The 26,999-nt window shown below is 42.8% G+C and overlaps 1 protein-coding gene across 1 annotated transcript; it reads right to left on the reverse strand.

Annotated features, from left to right (window-relative positions):
- Positions 1–8,166: 8,166 nt before the first annotated feature.
- LOC140251179 (glycerol-3-phosphate acyltransferase 3) lies at positions 8,167–25,022 on the reverse strand. The gene is made up of 12 exons (XM_072334614.1): positions 24,746–25,022; positions 18,571–18,643; positions 14,425–14,695; positions 13,877–13,951; positions 13,279–13,368; positions 12,970–13,063; positions 12,447–12,562; positions 11,264–11,319; positions 10,797–10,882; positions 10,403–10,531; positions 9,799–9,878; positions 8,167–9,272 (listed from the first exon to the last, which is right to left on the reverse strand). Exons 1-12 carry the CDS (start codon positions 24,887–24,889, stop codon positions 9,146–9,148), a joined length of 1,341 nt encoding a protein of 446 aa, XP_072190715.1. The 5' UTR covers positions 24,890–25,022; the 3' UTR covers positions 8,167–9,145.
- Between the last annotated feature and the right edge of the window lie 1,977 nt (positions 25,023–26,999).

Raw genomic sequence — 26,999 nt, forward strand, 5'->3', positions numbered from 1 at the left:
TCTGACCACAAACACAGGCAGTAGTATACATACACTCTGCTACTGTGCTAATCACCTAAGCCTAAACAAAACCCAGACTGTAACATTGCAGGAAGCCTTCTCTTTCTTCTGAAGAGTCAAACTGTAAAGATAAAAACTGCCAAACCAAAGCATTCACATGTGTAACATATGACCTCCAGCTCTCTGGGGACAAGAGGTTATTGCAGGATGAACTGCTACGAGCTAATCTCCGCCAGTACTCCTCAGTTCTGCACAGCCCTGTGCACATCCCCCAAACCTGGTCTTGCTGGGCTTTGTTTGTCCTGACTAAACTTCCAATAGTTTACTCACAACAACAATTTCAGTTCAGGAATCACCTGTAGAGTCTGAGTCTGCTTCTGTGTTCTCTTTCCGCAGCCTGAGCATGCTTTTGACCAAAAGCTTGCTGCATGCTGTCTTTTTGTCCATGCAGTAGAACTCTGCTTAGCTTTAAGGACTATTTTTTTAATACAGCTTCATTCTAACATTTCCTAATGGAAAAAAAACCACATAGCTAATAGTGACATTTATCCTGAAAAAACAGAGCAAATTCTCAGCTACAAAATGCTATCAGTGTTATGTTCTTTGCATCCATTGCAGCTTCCATGGAAATACATAGGAGGTATTACTTTCAGAGCAACCTACGTAGCATGCTTTAAGTTCTTACTTGTCTAGTCTGTTAGTAACAGACAACAAATTACATTAATCTCCCTTAGGATGAGCCTGTTTTACCCAATGTAGTAATTGGCTGAGAGTTTTACTTGCTACAGAATCCACCTTTTTGAAGAGTCACAGTGACAGCTGTTTGCCAAGCAATGAGGGAAGACATGAAAGCAGGAGTCTGGTCACTTCATACCAGGGACCTGACAGTTTGCCTGTCATGAACCACAAAGGGCTCAAAGCAGTGAGACATTTTGCACAGTTTTGTGGCTGTGATTTTGCCACTGAATTCTGCACCATTTGGGTATTTCACACACTCTAGGTTGTGTCAAATAGAGATCCCTAAGCTGCATTTGAAACCAGAAGTGTGTATGTATATTTATGTTGTAGAAAAAAGAATAACAGACACTCACTGGTAGTATGTCCTGTTAAAAGACTTAATATCTGAAAAGGACCCAAAGTGAGGAATATATGGATTTGAAAAGGATATAAAGTTTATCTGACAGAGGTGTAGTTATGACAGAAGCTGATTGCCTAGAATAGTAATTTGACAAAAGTAGCAGCATGCCCCAAATTTGGCTATTAGAAACAGCACCTCCAGAACCAATTAAGACAGGCTGCTGGTGAGTACTTGCTAGTGAGCACACACCTATTAAATCTTAAACTTGTCTCTACACTGCACAGCAATAAAGCAATGACATTCTTGGTTAAAAGGTAGTTCTCAGTCTTAATTCTTAGCACAACGTTTACCAAGCCATTCCATCCCTCTCATTATGCTTCCAAAACCTCTGCTCACACTGCAGTAAATCACCTTGTTCAAATAACCTAAGGACCACAGATCAGCAGAGCTACAGAAACTAGAAACCCCCGATCTTCAGACAGTGCTTGATTGTCAACTCCTTACGAGTTTTCATAAAGAGATAAATGAGTACATGTCATTTCATGGGAGAAGCAGAATCTAAGATATATGCTGTTGCCACTTTCAGGGTTTATTTTGAGCTCCTTTGAAGCACAGCACATTTCTATATGGACAAGTAAGAGTGCAAGCATGTCCTGACTGAAACATATGCAGAGCACCGAGAGGGACAACACCTCTAAGTTAAAAACTAAAGTTTAGCTCTGGTGGGCCAAAGAGTCACCCTATTCCACTTTAGCTTGGACCAAAAACCCGTCTTCACCACCTAAAACAACATTTCCATTGTTTTGTAAAGATCGAAGTAATCTGCCAGCCAGTCTAGTGTGCAGGGATGTAACTTAGGGGAAAAAAAAAGATAAAAGAAATAAAGGTAGCCTATAATCTTTGATGCAATCATCAACTGAAGCACAGCACTGCTTAGCAAGGAGCACCAAATCCATTGCCTACCATGAACTAAATCAGTGTGCTCCTAAGTTAAGATTACAAACTAGAGATCCCAAAGAAAATTCCCCTTACACTTCCATGCAACTTGCCTTCACATGGGAAAGCTAAGGACTTCGCACTTAACCTTTCACGTCTTCACAAGATCCGTACTAGTTTAAAATCCAGTATGTCTAAGAAATTATGCTGATAGAATAGCAAAAAGACACCACATAACCGTGCAGTTCCTGAAGTTTCATAGAATCACAGAATGGACCGGGTTGAAAAGGACCTCATAGATCATCCAGTTTCAATCCCCCTCCCATGTGCAGGGCTGCCAACCACCAGACCAGGCCGCCCAGAGCCACATCCAGCCTGGCCTTGAATGCCTCCAGGGATGGGGCATCCGCAAACTCCCTGGGCAACCTGTTCCAGTGCGTCACCACCCTCTGTGTGAAAAACTTCCTCCTAGTATCTAACCTAAACCTCTCCTGTTTCAGTTTAAAACCATTTCCCCTTGTCCTATCACTATCAACCCAAGTAAGCAGAGGTTATCAGTCTCTTGCACTGAAATTAAAACCTCGGTCAAATCACATCTTTGAGATACGCCATACACACATTGCATCATCTGGTGTGCGATAAGAAACCGGATATAGTCCAGCCCGTGGATGTACGCTACCACAGGGCTTAAGGACAAAGATGGTACTGCTGACAGGAACACAGGAAACATCCTGGAATTTAGCAGGGTAATGTCTTACCAGGATGCCCTTCTCAACACAGATGCTGAAACATTCTGCCCGTGTCACACCTAACCTATAAAGAAGAGGAAGGAAGTAGCCAGGGGGATTTTTCTGCGCCTCCCCACTCTGTGGGGAGTTGCCCACGCAGGCGACTCCTTACACATCTGTCCAAGTGGTGGTGGCCCTATCATAGTCTGCAGTGCAATAAGGTGACTCAAACACTTGCCCATCCCGTGCAAACTAGTGGCATGCCTTCCTGGGTAAGGCCGCTGCTTCCATATCTCATGTCTGTCTAGTATTTTAAAACAACAGTATCATTTTTCTCAATAGCCAAAGGGTAAGAAGAGGTCATACACACCATTATAGAGCCTAAAAGCCAGATATTAATTTTGAAAGACTGTAATAGCTTTGTGATCTGTGCAACAAAAAAAGCATCACCATCATTCCAAATGATGTCTTACATGCACTGGCTTGTCTGTAAAATGAATTTACCTTTTCATTATTATTTACTGACTGTGCTTGTATTTCATTTGTATGGATTTTTTTTTCCCAGCAAATAGAGGAAAAAACAGCCTCAGAAAATCTAATATAAAGATGGAGACAGTGAACAATTATTGGAGTCTGTATCTTGACTCCTGAGGTCACATTTCTGCATTTTTTATTATGTTCATTACAGGGAAATAAAAAGGAGAAAAAAGAAAAAGAAAAAAAGAAAACATTCTGGATGGCAACAAATCAGAGCTAGCAACAGCAAGGACATTCTTCAGGAGCAGCAGTACCAAAAAGCACAGCTGCGCTGAAATGTTCACCCTTAGTGTTATGCTTAAACAACCAGTTTATCATCCAAATCAATATTCAAAACCTCCAAGATTCCTTAGCAGCCTCCTGGTCCAATAGCATATACCCAGGCATAGCTGAGTGAATACCTGTGTTTTACAGCACACACTGGCACACATCCACCTGCATAACTCCCGACCCAGAGCAATACAGCCTGTAGTTCTCAATCACCAACCTGCAGTCAGGGCAGAGACTAGAGCCCTTCAAAGCTCCTGCTGCTCATGAGACCTCACACAAATTTCACTAACTTCAGAACTGGGCTCATTCACATTGGTGGGGGGGGGGGGAAACAACCACAAATATCATTAGTTCCATTTTATCCTTTCTTAAAGCAAAACTATCTCAGTGAAATCTTGTCTGGAAGGAAGGCTGATTAGTGTGCAGTACAAAACTGCACTGAGAAGAAAAATAATGGGACAGTCCAGAGACTGTGATGTGAAAACACTCAGGAGCTGCTCCTTGAGCATTAAATATAGCCCAGCATTAGCAAGACACCAGTCTACAGTGTCCTGTATCAATGAAATAAACAAAGCTCATAGAGTTCACCTTTCTTAATTGAAAATAGAAGTGTCTCCAATCAAGGACTACTCACCCATTCAGATTTTAGCTGTAGAGGTAAAACAGTTGCTCCAGAAATAGGACACAATAGCTTTATATTTCCATCATCTGACGATGTCACAGTTGCACTTCCTACCTCTCCCAGAAGAGGCAATTAGACAGGTAGGAAGAGAATGCGCTTTTCCCTCCCTTCTGTCTTTAAACCAATTCAAGTTGTACAGAAAGGAAAGGAGAGATTGGGGAAGAGAAACTGGGTACAGGTGGGAATAGAGATTTTATCCAGTTATACAGAGCCACTGTGCTTAGGCTTTTCTCCAAGAATTTACTTGGGTTTTCAGTTGCTTTCCACAGGAAATGCAATTTACAACACCATGGCAGCTGTGAACCAGGCTCTGAGTCCCTAATAACTCTGCACCTGTCAATTGATTCAGACAAGTTTTAGAAAGGAAGCAAAGTTCTTTAAGATCAATACAGCTTACCAGTTTCATTAATACAGACAGGCAGCCCAAGGACAGATTCCATTCGTGCCTCCAAAGAAAGTAACAGAGACATTATACATGGGAAATCTGCAACCAAGCCACCTAGTAGTAATGCAACCCTGAGCCCCAAGTTCAACTTGATCTTGCAGGCTAAAGTTAGGCACAAATCTATATAGAATCCATAAGGAACTGGGCTACTTCAGCAGTAGTACTGACTGAACCTTAGTTTATCCAGCCATTATGTCACATTCAGCACCCTTTAAAATGAAAAGTAGGAACTAGCGACCTACTACTGGGATGTTATAACCAGCACCTTGAGAAAGGTTTCATAGTTGACTTCAGTCTTCAGCTTAGTTAAAAAACCTTAATGCGTTTTCTGGCTCTTCCCTTCAGTTCCTCAGTACTGCTTAAAATCCATTCCATTCCTCAAGCAAGAATTTGCAGACTCAGTAACTCCTGGGCCATCCAACCCTTGAGAAGGACTAGGCAAAACAAAGAGCAGGAATACATCACCACATTTGCCCTCTTAATGCTTATATCCATCTACATTTATATTATCTATATGTCAGAAACTTTCATCAATCTTTCAAAGTAGCAGAGAGGACACAAGGAAAGCTGAACATCAGTATAAAACATAGCCTTGGTTTTGGCCCAGAAGCTGGCAGAACCAATGCTGATTTTTCTTGTAATAAAATCCCACCAACTCTGCTTTGAGGAATTTCATTAGTCTGCCTCACCTCAATCACGCATTTTCTGCGACAGCTTGCATTTATTTAATGTTTGTTACATATCATCAAAGAAAAGCCAAGCGGAAGCAGAACAACTTAAACACAACACTAAGAACCCTTTGCAACACCTGCTGTGCTCATAGTAAGAATAGCAGCTAGATTTGAGAAACAGGAGAAGAAAAGGCACATCAATTTGATTTTAACAGCATCTCTGAAATGATTGTTTTCAAAGTTTGTTTGTCCAAAGCCAGAGAAGAATGTCCATGTTTTGCCATAGCTTGAAAGAAGAAATCCATTTCTGTAACTTAAGTTTCATACAAATTGAATGAAGAACGAAGAAAAAGAAAAATAGGTCCTTAAATAAGAATTAATGCCCTTTAGCTCTGAGCACTAGGAACTAAATGTTAAAATTAACTGTCACATGCATTTCTTGAGCTGCCTCTACTGATCCAAACTAATTCAGCCACAGCATCTCCCAGACCTGTCAGAAAAAAAGGATAACATTCTACTGAAAGCTCTCTGAAAATAAAGAAATGAGAGCAGCTTAACTCCAGCATTGAGCCAGGTGGCATCCTCTATTCATTGTCCCACTGCTGGCACCCATTTGGGTTTACATTGCTGCTCTGTAAAAACAGTATCCTAAAGTTAAAAGACTCATTTTCATAACACTCCAAGAACATCTATCTCCTTTCTAATTCATTAGTGATATAGTCCAGAATCATCTATTAGCAGTCAGTGCTGCTCGCATAGCTAGTATTTAATATATTCAAACAACAACACAGAAACCCACCCAGAGACAATAGTTGTCTAGGAGTACAACACCAAAAACTACCACACCTTGCCACAGATGAAGTTGAAGACCAAGCAAGATATCTAGCGTAAAGAAAAAAGGTGAGTAAATGTAGGTTTCTTAAACGCTATCAGTTTGTTCATTCATTTATTTCTATAAGCATGCAGCAGTTTTGAAGTGATCAAGGAATGCTCTGTCTCATAGCCATACGAATGTACTCTTATTCAGCCATTGCATCGTGTACTTTTTGCTTTCTCCAAAGAAGGAAATATTGTGTTTACCACTTTGTCCAGGAGCAGCTACCTATAAGGCTCTGAAACTCGACTTTATAACACAACAGTCAGTCCCATTTGGCTTGCTAGAAATGATTGAAATATCATTTCATTAAATTTCTTATTAGCCTTCGACTCAGCAAGGGCTTTCCCTTTAAAAGCCAGTTTTGCCTTAAGCAAGGATCAAATCAATCTTTGCTGCTTTCTCCAAATCTCAGAATCCTACAGCTGCAAGCACTTACATTTAACATGGCATCACCATGAGATTTCATTATCCACTACAGTTTGCCTGCCAGCTATCAAATTCAGAAGCAGGAAATTGAGACATATCAGCCCACAAGTTGATTGTGAAGATCGCCTTAAGAATCCTGCATTTATGCCTTCATCTGATGCTTCTTATTCCATCTATTGAAGAATATAATACTGCATACATTTTAAGTTCTCTCTACATACACACTTTTATAGAAGTTAAGACGTTTTAAATGCATCTATTTTGTATGTGTGTGTAATGCTCTAATGTGATGGAAAGTACAGCAATAACAGCAGGCTGGCAGTCTTTGACTACAGCAAATGAGGACAAGCCCAAATGCAGAAGCTGTGAACACAGAAAAGAAAGAAGGAAAAAAAACTGCTTACCTTTCAAAGGCCTCAGGTAGGCAGGGATCTTCAGCAAGATCCCCTTGTCTTCACCGCCAACCCTTAAATGATGTCTGGGAAGGGGTAGATCCTGGCTCCATCCCTTCCAGTCATTCAGCTGTACTGCATGCAACTGAGCTCCCCTGTGTTGGCCCTGCCATCCCACCAGGTGCTCAATCACTGGTTCAAGCCATGTCTTAGCATTTCTGCTACAGTGTGTACGTGTACATTTGTGCACATATATATATGCCTGTGCATGTTATTTAAAATTCTTCCTTACAGAAGGCTTCCTACTGGCAGTACAAGCTAGCAAATCCAGCTCAGAGCAAATATCCAGGAATTATGATGGCCACATTCATTAACCCAAAGCTTACACAAGTTCATCTTAACAGGACTAATATAATAGGTCAAAATGGAACTAGGTTCAATTAAGAGAAAAGCCTCTGCATGCATCTCACTTTTGTTACTACTCTAACCTTCTCCATACAAATAGTTTTGCTCTTATAAAGGTCTGTAATGCTAAACCTGGAAGTATTTTTAAGGGTTGGTTTCTGATGTCTTCTTGTAAGGTCACATACCTCAAACAGGTTTCATGACCAGTTGTACAAAACAGACAAAAGGATGACTGTGCCTATATAATACTCAGACATTTATGTCTGTGCAAATTCATGTACCTAGAGATAATGGAAAATGTACCAGGAATGCTTATTTGTAAGCCTATGTTGGAACAGTTTCAAATGTGATTTTCAGTTCTAGCACAGTAACTTTTTCTACTCTGTCTCAAAGTCTCTTTGCTACAGGAAAAGACATAAAATCAACTTGCAGTTTGTTACAAATTTAGAAACTCATTTATTTCCAGTTAATTACTTTAATTACCTGAGCCTCCCTGACATGACTTCAAGTTCAGTCTGCATGATGTCTCCTACTCTAGACAGGAAAAACACTAAGCTAGTTTAAAGGGGAAAAAATGGAAAAAGGTTAGAAAACAGGTAAGTGAGAGCTCAGCAATAACTGGTTCTTTATGTTACAGTGACTTAAGTTTCCACATTACCAGGAAGTAAAACTGTTTTGCTTAAATACTCATAGCAAAAGAACATAAACGCCACACAACACACATTAGAAATATAGAATTTATTAACTCTTTACATTAAGACAGCAACATATTGCAACTTTGAACGTGCCACTTGTATCATAGATGACTTAAATATCCTCTGTTTACAGCTGCAGCTATTGCTAGCCCAGAAATGTTTCAGTGAATTGGAGTGGCTCTTAAAACCTTTCAGTCATTAGCAGCAATTCCTGCAGAAGGGTAGTCCTGAAAATCCACTTCATGAAAATACATCTGTCAAAGCCTATGGTATCCAGCTGTGTAATGACTCTTTATAGTTTGTGGTCTAAAGAAACCAACTTCGACAGCAGCAGTGGGCAAGGAGATTGAGGACTTACTCCCTCCCTTCAGAAACAGTTCTCAATAAAGGCAATTCCATGTTGTAAGGCCACCAAATTCCTCATGGTCTTTGAACTGCACTTTTGGCAAGGCAAACTCCTTCCCTATCCTTCAAGTTATGCAGTTCTTGCTCCTCTTTCCCCCCTTGCACATCCAGGTGCAAGCTAACAAAAGCAGTCAATATTACAGTTCTGACATCATCCTAAAACATTGAAGAAACCCACAACTAGAAAAGTCTGAGCAACAGAAACAGAACATTGTTTAAAGCTTCCAAGAACCACAAACAATAATTATCCACACAACCAGTGCCCTGACATTACCCAGTGTACTTCCCTTTATTCTTACAAGCTCAGGAGAAAGGTGGTGGGTTTTTTTAACCCCTTTAGTCTTTCAACTCTTCACGTGTTCTGCAGAATACAAGGACTTACAGTGCCTCACTGCGCAAAAATTCAGAAGAACAAGGAAGTGAAAAGAGATAAGGAGACACTGCTGTCAGCAGACTCTGCACCAACCATACAGAGAACGTGTATACACAAAAGGGATTTTGTTGCTTTGTTTTTGTGTTAATTAAAAAAAAAAAAAAAAAGAAAAACGCTATTCCTGCTAAGGCTGGTTGCAAAACACTTGTTTGTAAGAACCACCTTTCAATCTGACTCTGTTCCTGCAGACAGACTTCCTTGTGATCCATTTCTCACTAACATCTTGCTGTAGTTTTTCTGTTGTTCTTCCTTGAAACTATCTTTGACTTTTGCTCGTTTCAGACCTCCATCCCTGCAACAGAGAAAGAGTGAAGAGTAAACCACCACGTTTGCTGTTTGTTTGTTGTTTTTTTTAATTCACTATTGTCAAACTACACACCACATCAACTAATTTGGTCAACTGTAGTCTTAACATCCAACATCTTGGAGATTTTTCTCTATTTCTACAGACAGTTTTAAGCATTTTTTTCTTTGTCGCTCTAAACAGTAAGTACCTTAATCCTTAATGTATAAGTAGTCCAAGCATAGAGCTCATTTATTAAAGCAGTCTGATCTGGCACTGTCAGAAGGTCCCAACTAGGATACAAATCTTAGCCCATGTGAGGCACTATTTCCTATGACCAGATGGCCTTATAGCTGAATCAGCTCACCCCTTCTCCATCGCTTTTTCTATTAATATACATGTTTGTGACTGTTACTCCCTTGTATTCTCCCAGGTAAAATGAAGTTAGGTGCACTTCTCAATCAAAAATATTTAACAGCAGAAGCCTACAAGTACAAGCAGTCCATGCAGTCTTAACAAGGATGCTACCACTTACCAAGGAAGTTCAGTGAGTCCCCCTTGGCGAGCAATGACTGACCTTACTCGGTTGGCAAACTGAACAGCATCTTCTCCTTCCTTTGAGTGTTTTAAGTTGAATCAAAACAGAGAAAAGTAAATTCAAACAGACCTCCATCACAGTCATCTGCTTCAAATTAACTCTGTACCAAGTAACCCCACCCTCCTCATGCCAACATAGTCTGAGGTTTCTATAAGATAAACATTTAGATCATTTTTCTCCAGAGTACTGAAGTTAAGTACTGAAGTTTTGCTCTAAAAGCATAGATTAATATAGGGGATAAGGTTTTAAGCTACAGATGCATCATAAACTACAGCTTGCATTAGTAGCAACGCTATCATACACAACAGTACATTTACCACTATTATTTGCATCTTGTGTACAGCAATGATAGTATCAAGCTGCATTCTACATCCAGCAGAGATTCTCCCAATATTTCAGTACATCTGGAAAAGCTAAGTCCAATCACTTATTAAACTAACCACCAATAAAAGCCATTTACAAAACAGTTTTTGAGACATGGAGCGGACAGGGGTTTTGGAGAAGAGGGCAAAGAGACACTTGCAAACAGTGATGATCTTACATTTCTAACCATCGGTGGCATGTACCACACATGGCAAACAATGGCCCAGCTGGTCATTATTCGCAGCAGGTAGCTGACTATGTTGTATTTGCTGCTGTTCCAAAATGCATCTCCAAACTGAGGATCATACTGCAAGGGATCACAGGTAAAAGAAAGATGAAAACACTCTTTACCCCACAAACCACCACAGTCTGTCTTAAGTGCAAGGTGGATGTTTTCAGCCACAGGCCAGGCTCATTCCAGTCACTTCCAAGCCAGGAATCAACCACAGCAAGTTACCAGTCACCAAAGTTAGTGTGCTTTTCATTTGCAGCTCTGATACAGCTTCCCACCACCCTGACAAAAACAGACCCCAAGTCATTTTCAAGCTGAACAGCCAGACACTTTCCCATACCTTGATTGCGACAGGATAGATTGTCCCTCCTATTTCAAAGCTGCCCTTCTTGAACATCATCACAGATGTATTGTTTATACAGGTGCCTGTCCAGAAGATAAAGTTAGTATTTCACAAAGCCTAGCACATTTCAGTAGCAACAGCAAGGAGGAGCAAAGGCAGGCACTTATGGATAAGTTAAGCACTTCTCCCCACTTGACTTTCTTCCTTCTCTTGTGACTGATTTGCTGTATAAAGCCACAGCATATGTGAGAGAAAAAGCTCAAGGCTAAGGTTAGATCTGTAGCAAAGTGAATAAATATTCACGTGGCAAAATAAACTGTCTTCTCATTCTTTGGCCAGAACACCCAATAGGCAGGGCAGTATTGCATTGCCCTAGGGTAATCTTACATGAAAGATGAATAAAATAATAAAGCTAACCCATCTATGCAGAATTGGAGGGAAAAAAAACCAGTTCAGCTTCTTACCTTCTGGGAAAATTAAAATTGGAAGCTTGTTCTTATCTGCCACATGTTCCCTGAGTCTGTGGAAACAAAAAGTAAAGTTAAAATAGCTGTTTTTCTACCCCTCTTTCCCCATGCAGGTGCATCAGATTACTGAACACATTCGTAAGAAACCAAAACTGCTTACTGGACACAAATCTGTACCTTCCATTCTGTTTGCAACAAAATTGAAACACTGTGCAAAGAGTCCTTCATTACTATATACAAAGTATTCCAGTTAACTTTACACTGAAGCAACTTTTCCGGTATGTTACTTTATGAATGGTTGTCGGGAAAGCCAACCAACCTATGCCATTAGGTCATGCCAATTAATACAAACAAACTCAATTTACAAGAAGTGGCTTACAGCAGGAGAAAACCTTCATGTGCTCTGCCATACTTGTTGGAAGCTCTTTGTCAGCCAAATAATTCCTCACACACTCCACCTCCACATTAGCAAGCAAAGACTATTATTTCTAACACCTCCCTTCTTGAATCAAGCCTAGACAGATCCTGCAGAATTCAAGTAAATTTAACTCAGATATAAATGTTGGGACTTTAACAGCAAAGTAACTGTTAGGATGATAATTTCCCAGATCTGACATTTTTGGGTTGTCTCTTTCAGTTCAGATCCTACTAGAACCTTTGTACATGAACCGTTTCAATCTTTCAAGCACTTCTTCACTGTGACTCAAGAACCATTCATTTCAGCCACTGTACCAAAGCCCACACAGACAAGCACTTCCAGGTCATTCTGAATAAACCTGATCAGAGGACACCATCTCTTCAACCCACTACAAGAACAATACTCTGTTTCATCCCAGCTTACAGTAAATTGCAATCCCTATGATTAGGGTTTATACTTAGCAGTGCCCATTTGGAACAAAGGCAATTGCACACGCCAAAAGATGACACTTATACAAATTAGCCTTTTTTCTTCTCAGAATCTTGAGGTCGCACAAATTCCCCATTTCCCACTGCAACCTCACTGCCTGCTCGTGCTTCTGTCCTTCCACAAACATGCCTCCTGATACAGCTCTCTTCAAAGCTTACTTCATAAATTGGGATCTTCAATTGCAGAATGATTGTTCAGAGGTGGTCTCTCAAGCACTAGAAGGTACCAGAGTCACATCAGTAGCACAATTCCCCATTCCAACTCACTTCTCACCTTTTTGTCACTAGATGGCGGTCTTTAATTTCCGAGCGCTCAAACCAGACATGAGGACAGGCCTTCACGGTGGCTCTTTGAATAACTCCCATCAATCCGCCGTGAACTTGGCCAACCTGCAGGCCCAGTGAAATATATCAGCATACAAGACCCTCAGAACAAAACAATCTCCTTTCCTGCATCCACAACAGATTAGATCATACTGTAAATCACATCTCAGGACTGAGTAGAGTACACAAAAGTTATTAAACAAAGCACATTCACTTGAAAGGATCTACAAGCATGCAAGAAAGCCTCTCAAGTATTTCAAACAGAACCTGAATTGACATTCCCAGAGCAACTTCATCAACATGCAACTTGTAGCCAGACTTCAACATACTATATTGCTTTCTTCCCTTCAGTGACACATGCTCAAAGTAACCTTATCTACCAACTTTGAAAACTAAAAACAATAGTGAACTGATGAACCAATATGCCAGTCTTTCCTTTTCCTATCTTTCCTCTGTCATCAGTCTCCTCATACCATTGCATAGCATCCATCATTGGTCAAAATGATCGCATCTATTGGTGACGTGTGGTTGGCAACGCAAATGCCTCCTTTCTGAGGTTTGTTCTCCCTGCAATTACATGATTTGTTGTTAGACTACCAGTGCACTCAGCACCACATTAAACACACAGTTCTGTAAAGCCATAAGTTAGATCATCATCTATCACGACATCAACCTGTGGTTCAGGAACAAACTGCCCTCCTCTCTGCACACCTCCCCCAGTTCCTAATAGAACACTCATAAACAAAGGAGCACATCAGCAGTTTTAACATTAGCTTGCTTACTTGTTGTGGTAATGGATAGTTCCAGACAGAGCTCTCACAAGGATCCGGGAGCATGTGAGGTGCACCACTTCACTCAGATAGTTTTTCAGACTGAAAGAGAAGACACAGACATCTGGGGCATGCTGGAAAGCAGCTAGACGCATGGCGTAAGTTCTTCAGCCTATTCCACATAATACAGGGCTAAAAGATTTTCCTGAGACTCTGGTGTAGGACTATTCCCAGGTCTACCAATCACTACAGCATCTATGTCAAGAGGCGCATCACAAAGATCATGATGGTCTCACTTACCTAAGCAAGGCACTTGTGTTGGGATTTAAAAAACAGCCTTTTTTCTTTTTTTTCTTTTTTTTTTTTTTTTAATTTTAGTACTCTGGGTGATTTATTTATGATATATTTATCATGACAGCAAGAAGGGCCCCATCAAAGCACTAGCCAAACATGGCAAGCAGCCATCCTCAGCAAGGCATCGTTCTTGTGGGTTGAGCAGACTATCAGTAGTCCACAACATGTAAAACCTGTCCAGTCTCAATCTTGAGTACTTTGCACTGATGCAAGGCTACATGATTGGCAGCTTGATCCTCACACAGACAGCACTCACCTGCCGTTTGGCAGCTGTCCTACCAGTGTTGTCCCCACAATCATTGAGGTAATTCCAATGGCAGCAAGAGTAAAGCTACAGAGAAACAGACATAAAAGCCAAGTAAGTTCAATTTATATCAGTAACACATTGCAATAGAAAAGGAGCTTCAATGTTCAATTATTCTGCAGCTCCTTTACACAGTCAGTTAATTACCTGACAGACAATGCTCAAAACCAAACTAGCTAAGGCAGCAGCATCAGATGCACTGATGCATGTAGTGCTGCAAGTTTAACCCTGATATTTAGAGTACTGCACAGTTAACATTCACATTTTCAACATAAGTGACTTAGGGAAAGTATTCCATGAAGAAACGATCAACAGACCTCATACACCGTTCTCAGTGCACAAGATAAATGCTTTGAATTACTTCTTAACAACTGAGAGAGAAGAGTTTAAACCACTTGATCTTCTGTATCTGCCAATTTTTATTTGATCTGAAAAAACTGGGGAGGAGCACATTTATGTGATCCCTGAGCAACAAAATCCCTCAGCAGCCGCAAGCTTACCGGAGTGGCAGAAGGAAGCAGTACCGCACTATTACCCCAATGACCCACACAACAGTAAGCCTCAGGCTGACGTAGTGGAAGTTGACATTAGTCCTTGTGAGGAGATTCCAAGAGACCAGCTCTTCAGAGGAAAACCTCTGAGTGACTTCATCTTCCACAATGGCCTCAAACCCTTTTCTGCAGAAATAGAATATGTCGGAGAATTGGAACTCCATTCGATGTAGACCTGCGATTTCTTTCTCCATAGGCGTCTCATCTCTTTCAATGATACCTTAAGGAAGAAAAGGGTAACCATGTGAATAAACAAGTCTATAAATTAAGCTGCTGTTTTTCAGAACTCTGCTTTGGTTTAGGATACAAATCTGCTGTCAGAGCTGGATATTAATATTTTTAAAGCTCACTGTTTGATAAGCATTTGTTTGCAATTTGAGCTTTTAAAGGCAAAGACAAGTCACGTAAGCTAAATATAAAGATCAAGTAGCTGCTTTCTGGTCTGGCTCAAGTAATTGATGACTGAAGAAATCTAGAATAGCATTTAACCAGAACAAACATCCCCTGAGTTGCTCAACTATATGACAGAGGTCCAGGTTCAGGTAACCACTCTGTCAGATGCCCTCTGACAAACTACATAACTGCTGTGTCTCAAGGTTGAGATAGACTAGTAAGGAGGAAGCATCCAGCTGTTTCAAATTACAAGAGCCTTTCTCACAAGTACACACCCTGCAGGGGTTTGACTTCCCACAAATTCCCAAAAAAGCCTTACCAGCAGAACTCCAGAAACATATTATGCACAACATTCACATTACACCTGATGTGGGATTTACTTGTATTGCGCTGTATCACACACGTGTGAACAAAAGAAGGAGCTCCAAGAAATGCCACACAAACCACTGATGTAAATATTGAAAAAGCACCCAAGACAGACATCACACTGCAACAAACTCCTAGCACCTTCAGCTCTGAACTCTGCAGCCACAGCTCGCCATTTCATCAAGACCAACATATTTTCCTATAAACATACGGAAATAAATATGGCACACCCAAACACGCGCATGTCCTTCAGAATCTGAATTATGCAAACAAAGCACCACATTCAGCAGCATATTACTTCTGTGTAGCATTTTAAGCACAGATCAGAGCGCTACTTCACATTTCATTCCTAGTTTTTCAGCCAGTCCCTTAGAAGTTTCAGGGAAGCTGACCTCCACACTGCAGACAAGACAGCCCAGCCTCTTGCTCCACGCAGCTGCTGGGGTGGAAGACAAGTCACAGCCAACAAGCAGGCCAGTGAGAGACTCCAGCACCCAGCACACCAGTAACATTCCATGCACTGCTTCTCAGAACCCAGAAAGCTCAGCCAGGCAGCTGCCTTCCCAGCTCAAACTGTCGTGAGAACCGTCACAAGGCCCAAGTTGAACACGCTGTTGGCACACCACAGCTGTAACCTTTCGTCACCAGCTGCACAGTCATCATCACATCTCTGTGCACAGGCTGCCTTTGGGACAAGGTACTACAAGCAGGATCTGAAGGTATTATGATCAGAACTAAGCACATGCTACTTAAGTGATATACTTATCTTCCCAGTAATCAGAAGATAGTATTTAACAGCCTTTAATCCCTTGGCCATAGGCAGAGCTCAGTTTGCCAGAGGTAGCTGAAAGACAGCATTAGGCAGGAATACAGCAAAGATCTTTCTCAACAACACACCATAGCTACTACATTACTCAGTATGACAACACTATCCCTGAGCCTCTCAGCTCTCACACTCTAGTTAGCTAATTATGCAAGCCTCAAACTTCTCACTATCTGCTACTTACATTACTTGCATATGTCTTCTAGTGGATGTCACTTAAGTGACTTTAACAGTGTTTTCATACCCATCAACTTGAAGAGGATTGTGTTTTGACCAGCCAGCACTTATGCTGACAGTTCAGATCTGGCTCCCCAGCTGCTCAGAGACCCAAATCTAGACTCTAAATACCTGCTCGGCCAAGAGCTCTAATACTGGGACCATCACAGAAGCACACTGTCCTTTAAACATTAAACACAAGGGAATGGTCCCAGGTATTTCCTCATATAGCAAGAACCAGACAACGTATTTCTTGGGACTCCTCACACACATGGGAGCTGACTACTACTTTTGCTAACAGATATGAAATTCGCACAATTTGGGTACTGGAGAGAAAGGCAGTGTCTACTCAGTCACCTTCTTAGGTGTATTAGTATATTAGTAAATTAGTACTTAAGGTATTTGAGTAAGCACATTGTTCCCCTGCCAGGAAAAATCAGCCCATGCATGTGCAATGTTCCCTTCATTCCTGACCCATCTCCCAGGAAGGACTGGGTTGTCAGGATACACAGGAGAGGTACTGCACATTCCCCTCGTGTCAGCCAGCACTGAACACACACGTGTATACACACGTGCAGACCCCTACCTTTACCCCATTTTAATCAGCTACTCAACAATTCATTATCAGCAGAAATTTCTCCTCCCTCGGTAAATATTGCATAATGCAATCAGGCCTCTTCCTGGTATCCTGACACCTCAGCAAATGCCAGTACAGGACTGATAGACCTTCACCCACCCTGGTCACCAAGTAGTCTGATCCATATACAGGATCCTAATCATAAGTCAGTCCTTACAAGAGTAATGCAGAGAAAGCAGTTAGGTAGGAGAGAGCAGATATCTTCCATGCTTCCCATACCTCCTCAAAAAAGTAGCTCAGAGGAACATGCAGTACTTAAGTCTTCCATTTCTAAAGCGTTCCTTTCTTTTCTAGGAAAAAACAACCTATGTGCCTCCACAACCAAACTTATAAGAAGGACAGTGCTCTCTATGACTGTGCAATCACAGCAGTACAGTCCCATCCTCTACCCTCTCAGTGACCCAAGGTATGATGGGACTCATCACTCTTAAATGAAGGATGATTCTCACTCTCTGGTTTCACCGACTCCATGGAGCATAAGGCAGCTGATAAAACATGAAGAAAATAATTACCTCCCTTTTTGTCCCTCCAAATAATCTTCAAAACACATCTGACACACAAAAAATAGTTTTTCTTCGAGCCACAACAAAAATTAAATAAGAAGACCAATTCTGACCTGCATTAAGAACTGCTGTGCAGTACCTCCAGCTTACTGTTACAGCTGCAAACTAATTGAGTCTGCTACCACCAAAGCCTGCTTCAGGCCTGCCATGAAGACAGCATAATGACCAGTATTTCCAGTATTGGAAGTATGCTCCTTTGGAGATGAAACACAACTAATCAGCTCTGCAGCTCCATCCCCATTACTCTGTCACAGTCACATCAGCTAACTGGTAGAATCAGATAATAACTGACTTGTATACTAAAGGGCAACTCCTGCTTCCAGCTCTGCTGCCAAACAAAGAGAGAGAGACAGAGAAAATGCTGGCACTAAAGCAGTCAAGAAAATACAGCAAATCCATGGTGATACAAAGGCAGTTGGTACCAGGACCAAAGCTACACTCACTGCATACACAGCTCCCACATCCTCTTGTGGCCAACGGTGACCCAGCACAAACTACCACAACACATGCACTGTATGCAATAAGATAGAGTTGCTTTTTTTTAAACACCACCACATTATTTCAAAATTGAGCTAAAGGAAGAAATACAAAGCAACTACTCAGCCAGCTGTCTTGACCAAAGAGAACAGCAAGCTTACCTGGCAAACAGTGAATTAACTCAAGGGAACAACACTTAACACCAGCACACTAATTAAGAGAAAAAGTATAACAGCATACACATCCAGTAGTCTTCCAGTAGCACTGAGCTTGTGAAACACAGTCCACTACACAGTCAGATCTACTCAGATATTACTAAATGTACCCTAATGCTCCCAAGATAGAGGAGCTGGCAAGCAGCCTTGCAAGCTGTAACCTAAACGCAGCTTTCAAGACAAAAGAAAGTTCATATTGCAACTCATATTTCCCCTCTGCAGGAACAGTGAATGTGCCAGTAGTATTGAGAAATAATAATAAGATATACAGTAAGTAGATGTCCATCCCACTCCTCTACTATTACTCTTTCTTGAACTCACACATACTTTCCCATTTGAAAAGGGCTCAGTCTGCCTACACCAGCATATTAGTCTTAACAATATGATCTTAGTCCAAGTTCTTACCATTAGCAGCAGGAATCCTCAGCATCTGTGGTTGTGGCTTTTTGACACCTTTTTCTATCCGTATAGTGGCCCACTGTTGAAAAGAAAGAACTCATTAATTTTCCAAATGTAGTAATCACTTAAGAAACAAGTCTCCTGCAAAGCAACACTTAATAACAGGTTGTAATTTTCAGTCTCTTCATCCAATAATAATCACTGGTATTCCTAAAACCATATATATACTACCCCCCTGAGGAAACGCTGGTGAATATGTCTAATAACAAAAACCACACAGGCACAGTCAACACATTCTGACCCTGTTTGCCAGTCTTCAGAGAGCCAACACAGAGCCTGTGTCATTTCAAGCATAGAGCCACCACAAGCCTCTGTCACTAGGCAGCTCCTGGACAACTGCACAACAGCCCCCATGAGCATGTAGCACAATGCAACTCATTCTACCAATGCTATTTTACTGTACTGAACTACAAAAAGAGAGTCCTCAGTGGATTAAGTCCAAATGAAGCCTGAACAAGCCAGCTCACCGGGGTTAAACTGTTGGTTTTTTACTGTGTGGTTTGGGTTAAGGAGACTGAAAGAGAGGAGAAAGTAACTCCTGCTCTTCTGGACACAAGGAACACGCTGATGCTTCTCAGCACCTCTGTCGCCCACAGACCTGAGAGGCAGAACCTCCCTGACATCATGAAACATCTTCTCACTTGCAGCTCTGACAAGGCTGTAGCTAGTGTAACTTATTCTTGGGCTTTCTTGACCTTCAGCTCAGTCAGTTCTGTGCAGCACCATGCAACGGCTCTTCTGTCTGTATCAGGTTCCATTTTTATCAGGCTGACCATAGCAAGCCCTTGGCTGCCCTAGAGCTTGCCCTTCACCCTGGAGCAGACCTTCTGCCCTGGGTCCACTCCTCTACACAGCTACTTTGCCAACAGACAAAATATCCAGCTGAAGAGGACTTGCTTAGCAGCTCATTCTGAAGGTAACTGTTTTAGTTCCTTCCCCTATTTATAGAAAAGCTATTACAAAGCTATAAGTGATAGCTTTGTATACTGATCCAGCAGCTCCTACAGAAAAAGATGGATATTTTGCTGTGTTTTGATATTCCCATCTTACTAAATCAAGCCCTCCTCAAACACATCTTCAAAACCTCGTGCTGGCCCACTTTTGCTTTGCACAACCAGGGAAAAGAGCTTCTCTGGAGCTCAGAAAAAATACACAACTCTCTTCAGATTATTCTCATTATAGAAATCCTGTGGTTACAAACTCAGCTCACACCAAAAGAAAGTCTGAGCCCAGCCAAGCACAAGGCAGCAACAACTTGAGGATACAGGCTATTGAGACATGGCTGTGCAATACACTGAAGTTTGCAACATGCCAATATATAGCAATATCCTCTGACACTTCACTTAGCAAAGCAAGTAGTGGACTTTTCCCCAAAGCACATAGAAACCGCAGGGTCACGTAAGCCCACTAGCTAACCTTCTACCACCTCCTCAGAAGACATTTGTGCTTCCTGCTCAGTCTGACAGTCCACAGGTTCATCCAACTTCAGAAAGCTTCAGCACCCCCAAAGGAGAACTTGAGGGGCAAAGGAAAAGATCAGAGAGGACTGTTCTCTTTGCCCTTCACTTTGCCAGCAGATGGGCACAGCGCAACAGCACAGCACCATTACAGATGTTGCACAGAACATTTCCAGGGACTGCTGCCTTGCACTCCAGCAGGGGAGAGCTGAAGCAACTTCACTTTTGCAGGCAGCTCTCCCAGGAGACTGAGGCACACTTCAGAAAGCCAACCAGCCACAGCAGGCCATCTTCCCTTCTGGTTCTTTTCTCACACTTGAGACTTCGGGCACTTATCAGGACACAGCTTTACCAGCTGCTACTGCAAACTGGTTTCAAATCCTATTAGCTCTTTCTCCCAGGTCTGTCAAACTCCCAAAGACCAGGCACGTGCCAGCACCCAAGCAGCAAGACTTGATTCTAACTCAAGTTTACTTAATGTAATCATGCCACTTATCCTCAGGCACTTGAAATAAAATGCTGGCTTTGACAGCACTTCTAACTTTGATCAAGTGAGAAGCTTGTTTATATCCAACTTGGAAAACAAGAAGCACCACATGCAGCTATGTGAGTCATTTTCCTTCCTCCTCGCCAGCTGGTGATCTGCACCATCCATTGCTTCAGACTTCAGCTGCTTCCTATCCTAATGCCCAGCTTCACACCACAAAGAGCTACGTAATCTGACTCATCTCACAGAGGGGAAAATACCATGTGCACATACTGGAGATCAAAAAGCATCCTGAAAGTCCAGTACAGGGTCAGTTTTCTCAAGCAGACGAGCAAAAAGCCACATGGCAAGTTCCATTGATGTACTGCAGTAACACTGACATGAGTGTAGGTGCTGAGTAGGCAGTCCGAGGCATCAGGAGCAGTCCTAAGCCTTCACCACAGACATGGGAAGCAGCATAGAACATCAGATTCTACAACATTAAAAATAAGTTGTGCATCTTGTGCTAATTGTTGAACTAGTATGTAAAGCTAAAAATCAGCACAGTGCATAATGTGGTATAATGTGGTATAATGCATATACCACAGATCCAACTCGGTAATGCCACTATTCGTACTGCTCAGGGCTAATTAGCTTGCATGCTTTAGTCACACACACTTGTCTGAAGATACCATGCTACATCTCACCAGATAAGAACAGCCTACCAGCCTTTCCTTCAGAATGTCGCCACCTTACCCTGATAGGAAAGGCTTTTAAGTTTCCAACCCCTGAGAAAGAAACCACCACACACAGCAAGCCAACAGCCTATATGAGATAGTTAAGTGACCTACAGGGGTCATGAAGTACTCAAGAAAAGTCCAATTAGACTTCAGATACAAAACTAAATAAATAAATAAATACCAATTACAAAAGATTTCCCAAGCCGACACATCAACAAGCAGAAAGTTATGTACAAAGTCAAATGCAACACATGGCTTCCTGAAAGCAAACAGAAAAAATCATTTGTGAGAAACAACCAAGTCAGTTCAGAATATAACGTGGATTTCCCCTATTTCCCTAATAAATTGAGCTTTTCTTCTCATTTAACATCTTGAAATATCATCTCCGGTTTAGGAGTCATGTTCATTGATTACTGAAAAGAGAGATTACCAAACTACTGAAGCTGACTGAAATCCCAAGTCATAACGGTGTTAGAATCACTGCTGTTCCTTTATTTAAAGAGGCTGGCAGGTTACACTCAGCACAAAAGCTGGCGTGCTAGTTTAGGTGATCACTCCTTCCTGGAGGCCTTCCAAACCTCAACAGCAACAGAGATTTGAGAGCACCTCCCACTCAATGGGAGGCAGGAAAATCTGTGTAAATGAAAACAGCACTGCAAAAAAAGGAGCAATCATTTCAGAGGGAGGGTGAAAGGTTCTCTGGTTATCTACATTATCTTTTCCTCACTCTCATGAGATGTCTTCGTCATTGCCTCCAAACGGGACGACATAGTCCAGCTTTACAGGAAAGAAGGGGGATCTGCAACAGAAATACTAAGTAGCTTCTTTTATACCAGCTCCACGCATTATAACTTTAAGGCAAGATGCGGCTAGAGCTGCTGCTCTCTGTAAGCAGCATTTACTAATCAACAGCATCAGAAACACTGTTGCACATTTTGCTGTGAAGCTGGGAGCAGTTTCAGGTCAGTGTCCTTGACCAGGAAGATGTTGAATTAATCATTGATGCAACCCCTGCGGTGGGTAACCCCAGCTCTAGTAACCTGACCTGCATACAAGCAGCCTTCATCATTAAATCTGTTGAATCCACCCATAAGGACCTGCATAGGACTAGGGCAGCTGAGGTACTTACCACAGCTAAAGAATTTAAGATTTTGCAGTAGATGTGCTAAAACACTTTTCCAAAAGCTATTTCTGGCCTGTCAGCAAGGATGCATCATCCCTATCAGACTTTTCTTCAAGGGCTGCTTTCCATTAACTTCTGCCCCTTCAGAGTTGTCCTCTTACATCAGAGTTCTCCACCCAACAGCTCACAAGTGATACCAACTACAATGATACAAAGACCTTCAACAATGCAGTTAGACATCACTAGTCAGCAAAGGTTGCTTAAAGAAGTCAACGAATTCAACATGAATCAGCAGTCCCACAGTGATTCACAGATTTATAGGCTATGTATTTCCCCTTTCCTTTACTCACCCTTACACTTAGCTCTGCAAGACATAGCTCCTAATCCCAGTGGTGGCTTAAAGAGCAAAACTGACACCTGGAGAACTGGGAAAGGAAGACACCCCATCCTACATTGGAAGGACCTACTGTTTGACCAATAGCACCAAAACACCCTTGATGCTCCAAGGTATATTCTCAACTCTAAGTCCTCTCGGGTATCTGAAGTGATCTCTAAAGCAAGCACCTTCACTTCATAGCTAACAAATACTGTTACACCCTTGCTCAGCGAAAGTGCATTCCCTGCCTGGCAGCATAATAAGCTATTAGAAACTGCTTCTGTTACCAGGGGCCACAGTTACATAATGTTAACACACCTACTACTCCAAGTATCTGCTGCGTATTACCACACTACAGGAGAAAGTAGTGTGGTACTCAAAAGCCCCAGAGCTGGAAAGCTTTAATGGAGGGGAGCATATGATTGAGACCAGGGAGGAAAGATGCACAAAATTAAAAGCTGGAAGCAAGCTGGGGGTGTTTAAAAACAACAAGGAGAGCCATCATGCTGTGACAAATCACAAGGAGGCAGTCTCTGTCATTTCAACAGTAGCAAGGATTTCTGTGGTGAGTGATTCCACAAGCATCAATGCAGCAGGGCAGCACCAGCCTAAAGTATTCACAGGAATCAGCAGCTGTCAGACCACCAGAACACTTTGTTCCTTAAAGCTTTTCCTCTCCCATTCCTTGGGCCATGTCTACAGCATGGGAAATCAGCATCACCCCTTGTGAATCAAGTGTAAATAGATCTGTTTCTATAAGCAGACAAAAATACTATCTCAAGTTCAGCACTGTTCCCACCTTGCTCCATACCACAGCCTCAATAAAAACTGCATGCCACAGGCTCATGTTTGTCTGCCACATTACATATTAGTGTGGATTAGCAGACACACCACATGCTTCAGGCTCTCTTGTTACTTGGTTCCCAGACTCTAGTGTCCAAAATGACAGAGCTAGCCCCTTGTAACAGATCGGCTCTATCAAAGCACATACATTACCCGACAATACAAGCTGTGCAGAAATGTAGCACCACAAGAGAGGACCATACACAGCCAAAGCAGAGTAGCCCCATACTTCACAAACAGCAATAGTTCCTTCAATCCATCCCAAAGAGACAATAGAGGCTGTAGATGTGCAAAGAGCTCTACAGGCCCAAGATTCTGCCACCATCTTGGCAAAGATGAGGGGTTGGCTGGAAGATCCAAGGCTGGAACTGAAGAAGTTCAAGAGAACCACTGCAAGGAGTCTCCCTTGTTCAAAACTGCAGCATCCTATGACTCAACACAGCCACTACTCAGCAGGAAGCCCACAGACTGAATTCAACAGCCAAGGAAGTTTCAGGCAGCACAGCTGCACAAGGCTAACAGCTATATATTCACCACGTTCTGCTGTTAACGTTATTTCTGGCACAGAAAAGTCAGATGTGACAATACCTATCTCCAGGGGCTCTTGTAGGCGCTACCTGGAGCTGGCTCTGTGTCAAGCTGCTGAGCAAGGCGTATCTGTGAGCCAAGGAACGGGAGACATTTCTCAACAACAGGCCAGCTGCGAGATGTTCTCTCCACGCACACGTTCTGTGGGAGAGAACAATCCACATCTCAAGTTCACCTTGTATCGTCTAAGCAGGACGAGTCAGTTTGCTCAGAAAACGAAGCAAAGCCCAGCCTGGCCAGCTTTTCACCTCAACACCTCACTCCGGATTGGGAACGGCTACTCTTCACTCTACACCAGAATAAATCTGCCTCAGGCCTCCAGAAAGCGCTTCAAGCACGCTCACTAGCACCAAAAGCCCTACAACGTACCCACGGCAGACACGCCCAAGAGCTATTGCTGAAGAACGGGACGAAACGAGGCAGCACCACGGCACAGCCACAGGCCGTACCCAGCCCGCCACTGCGGCCCCGCGCCCCCCGCCCGCGCGGCGCGGCCCCGGGTCAGCGAAGGACGGGCGGGCCGCCTACCTCCAGGGTCTTCACCAGCACCCACATGTAGGCCTCGGAGATGCCCAGCGAGATACCCAGCGCCGAAGGCAGCACGATGAGGGCGAACACCAGAGTCAGCCATGCCGCGCCCAGGGACAACGCCAGCGAGCCCAGCCCCTCCATGGCGGCGAGCGCCCGCCGGCACCTCCGGCACTGCCACTATCGCCGCGAGCGCGGGCGCCGCCGCCCTAAGGCCCTGCGGCCCGCCCCACGGCCCGCCCCCTCCGCCCGGCGCGGACACCTCGCTGCCGCCTCAGCGCCGTGTGACGGAAAGGTGCGGGACCGGCCGGACGGTGCGTGTTATTCGGGCAGCTCGGCTGCAGGGGGCGCGGCCAGGAAACGCACGGCAACGCACGGCAACGCACGGTTGCCGTGACCGTTGGAGACACGAGGGCACGGAGTCACGGGGAGCGGGAGGGGACTGAGGAGACCTCTCCTCTGTGACAAGGAATGCATGGGGTTCTTTCCCAAGATCCAGGTAGAATTAACCTTCGAGGTTCAGTTATTAAATGCCTCTGCGCTTGACTGTTAAGGTCCCATCCGAGACCGATGAATGGAAAAGGATCACCTGAACTTCCTGTTTGGGTATCTTGAGCTTGAACTTTCTCAGCTTTCCCTTCAGCTGAGGCTGTTCTCTGCTCCTCATAAGAGAATGAAACGCCCAAAATTACCTGCAGGTGGTCCTGCCAATTGCCATCATGATTTTCAATTATAGTTTCCAACAAATTTCCCACTTTTCCTGGGTCCTCTCTATACATATACATGCATACTGTAGTAATGCACGAAGACTATATGCAGAAGTTATTTCCTGCAACGGAAATACCCTAAAATACCTTTTTATAATGTCTCTGTGACAAGTGTTGGCCAATTACTCGCCACTTCCTGGGAAGCAAAAGAGGAATCCCTGGAAAATAACATCATTGTTCCCATTTTGCCTTGATGGTTTCTTGGTTCTGAGGAAAAAAGAGAAGGTATACCCTGAACAAAACATATTTCTGCTGTCAGGCAACATTCCTCTTCCAACGCTGACAACTATCCAAGCATCAGCTATCAAAATAAATTTAAGAAACATAATGATTAACCTAAGATTACACCTGTTATTTCCCATACCTGTATCACCTGGAGCCAAGTGAGTTGCTTGTACTCGAAGCCAGAAAGCAGCTTGGGTCAGAAACAACAGGGTGTTGTTCATAACATAATACCCCCTAGAGCTACATTCAAAATTCACATTCTCTTTTTTCACCATCAGGAAGAAAATCACGGCCTTTATTTTTTACCCATGAATTTTCACTGCAGATGCAAATGGAGAATGCCAAGGGGATTGGTTGGTTTGTTTATTCACGGCATTGAGGAGCTGAAATCTCTATCCTAAAGATAGATGTAGAAAAGTAGCAACAGCGTAACCTGTCTTGCTCCTTGGGTCAATAACATAGTGTATGGGAGATTGGTAATCACAGCCTGAACCTCTGATTAATCAGCTGAGGCAAGTATGGGGTCAGCTGTGGGAGCACAGGTGAGAGTGATGTAGCTGTGCTCCCGGAAGGGGTGGAGCTTGACTCCATCCCCTCTGAGACCTCATTTAAGGGCTGACTCCCACTGGAGCAGTATCTCTTGGAGATCGCTCACCAGGGAGGACTGCCTCAGCTGCTTCAGTCAAGGCACCACCGTTGGTGAGTTTTCCCTTTACTCATTCACTTATATACTTTCTGTACATTTTGTTTCCATCTGTACATTTAAAACCAATACACATAGACATACCCGTGCAGTGTGAGGGGTTTTTTTATTGGCTGACAGAACCTTAAAAACTGAAAATAATGGATGATTTTTATCCATCCTGAGCACTTGTTAGCCAGTGTTCTCATAAAGCAAAAAGGTTGGACTCAATATAGTGTATGCCACACCAAATTCTGGAGTTAGGGGGCTGAGATCCATCCATGCCACTCAGAGGAAAATTCTGGAGGCCTCTTCTTATAACATTCGCCATGAGGAATTAAGGTGCTACTTTTCTACTAAATGTCTGTTTTTACCTACCCCTGTTCTGGATGGCATCGGATGTAACCAGACATCTGCAGACGCCATGAGCAAACAGTAGGGAATGCACAGCCTCCACCATTTGTTTCTCACAGCATGGGAAGATCACCATTTTGATTCTTGTTGTTACAGAAGGATAATGGGGAATAAAATGCTGGTGAAAAGAAACACTAACGGGCTCCAGTTTCAGGTGCCAACACTG

The sequence above is a fragment of the Excalfactoria chinensis genome, chromosome 4, assembly GCF_039878825.1.
Source record: "Excalfactoria chinensis isolate bCotChi1 chromosome 4, bCotChi1.hap2, whole genome shotgun sequence".
In the NCBI taxonomy this organism is placed as follows: domain Eukaryota; kingdom Metazoa; phylum Chordata; class Aves; order Galliformes; family Phasianidae; genus Excalfactoria; species Excalfactoria chinensis.

Coding starts and splice junctions, on each gene's coding strand:
- LOC140251179 (XM_072334614.1), bottom strand. CDS start 24,889: ATGGAGGGGCTGGGCTCGCTGGCGTTGTCCCTGGGCGCGGCATGGCTG. Junction 13,064..13,278: donor ACTATCCATTACCACAACAA/GTAAGCAAGCTA, acceptor ATGTAATTGCAG/GGAGAACAAACCTCAGAAAG. Junction 10,532..10,796: donor TCTATCCTGTCGCAATCAAG/GTATGGGAAAGT, acceptor GATCCCTTGCAG/TATGATCCTCAGTTTGGAGA.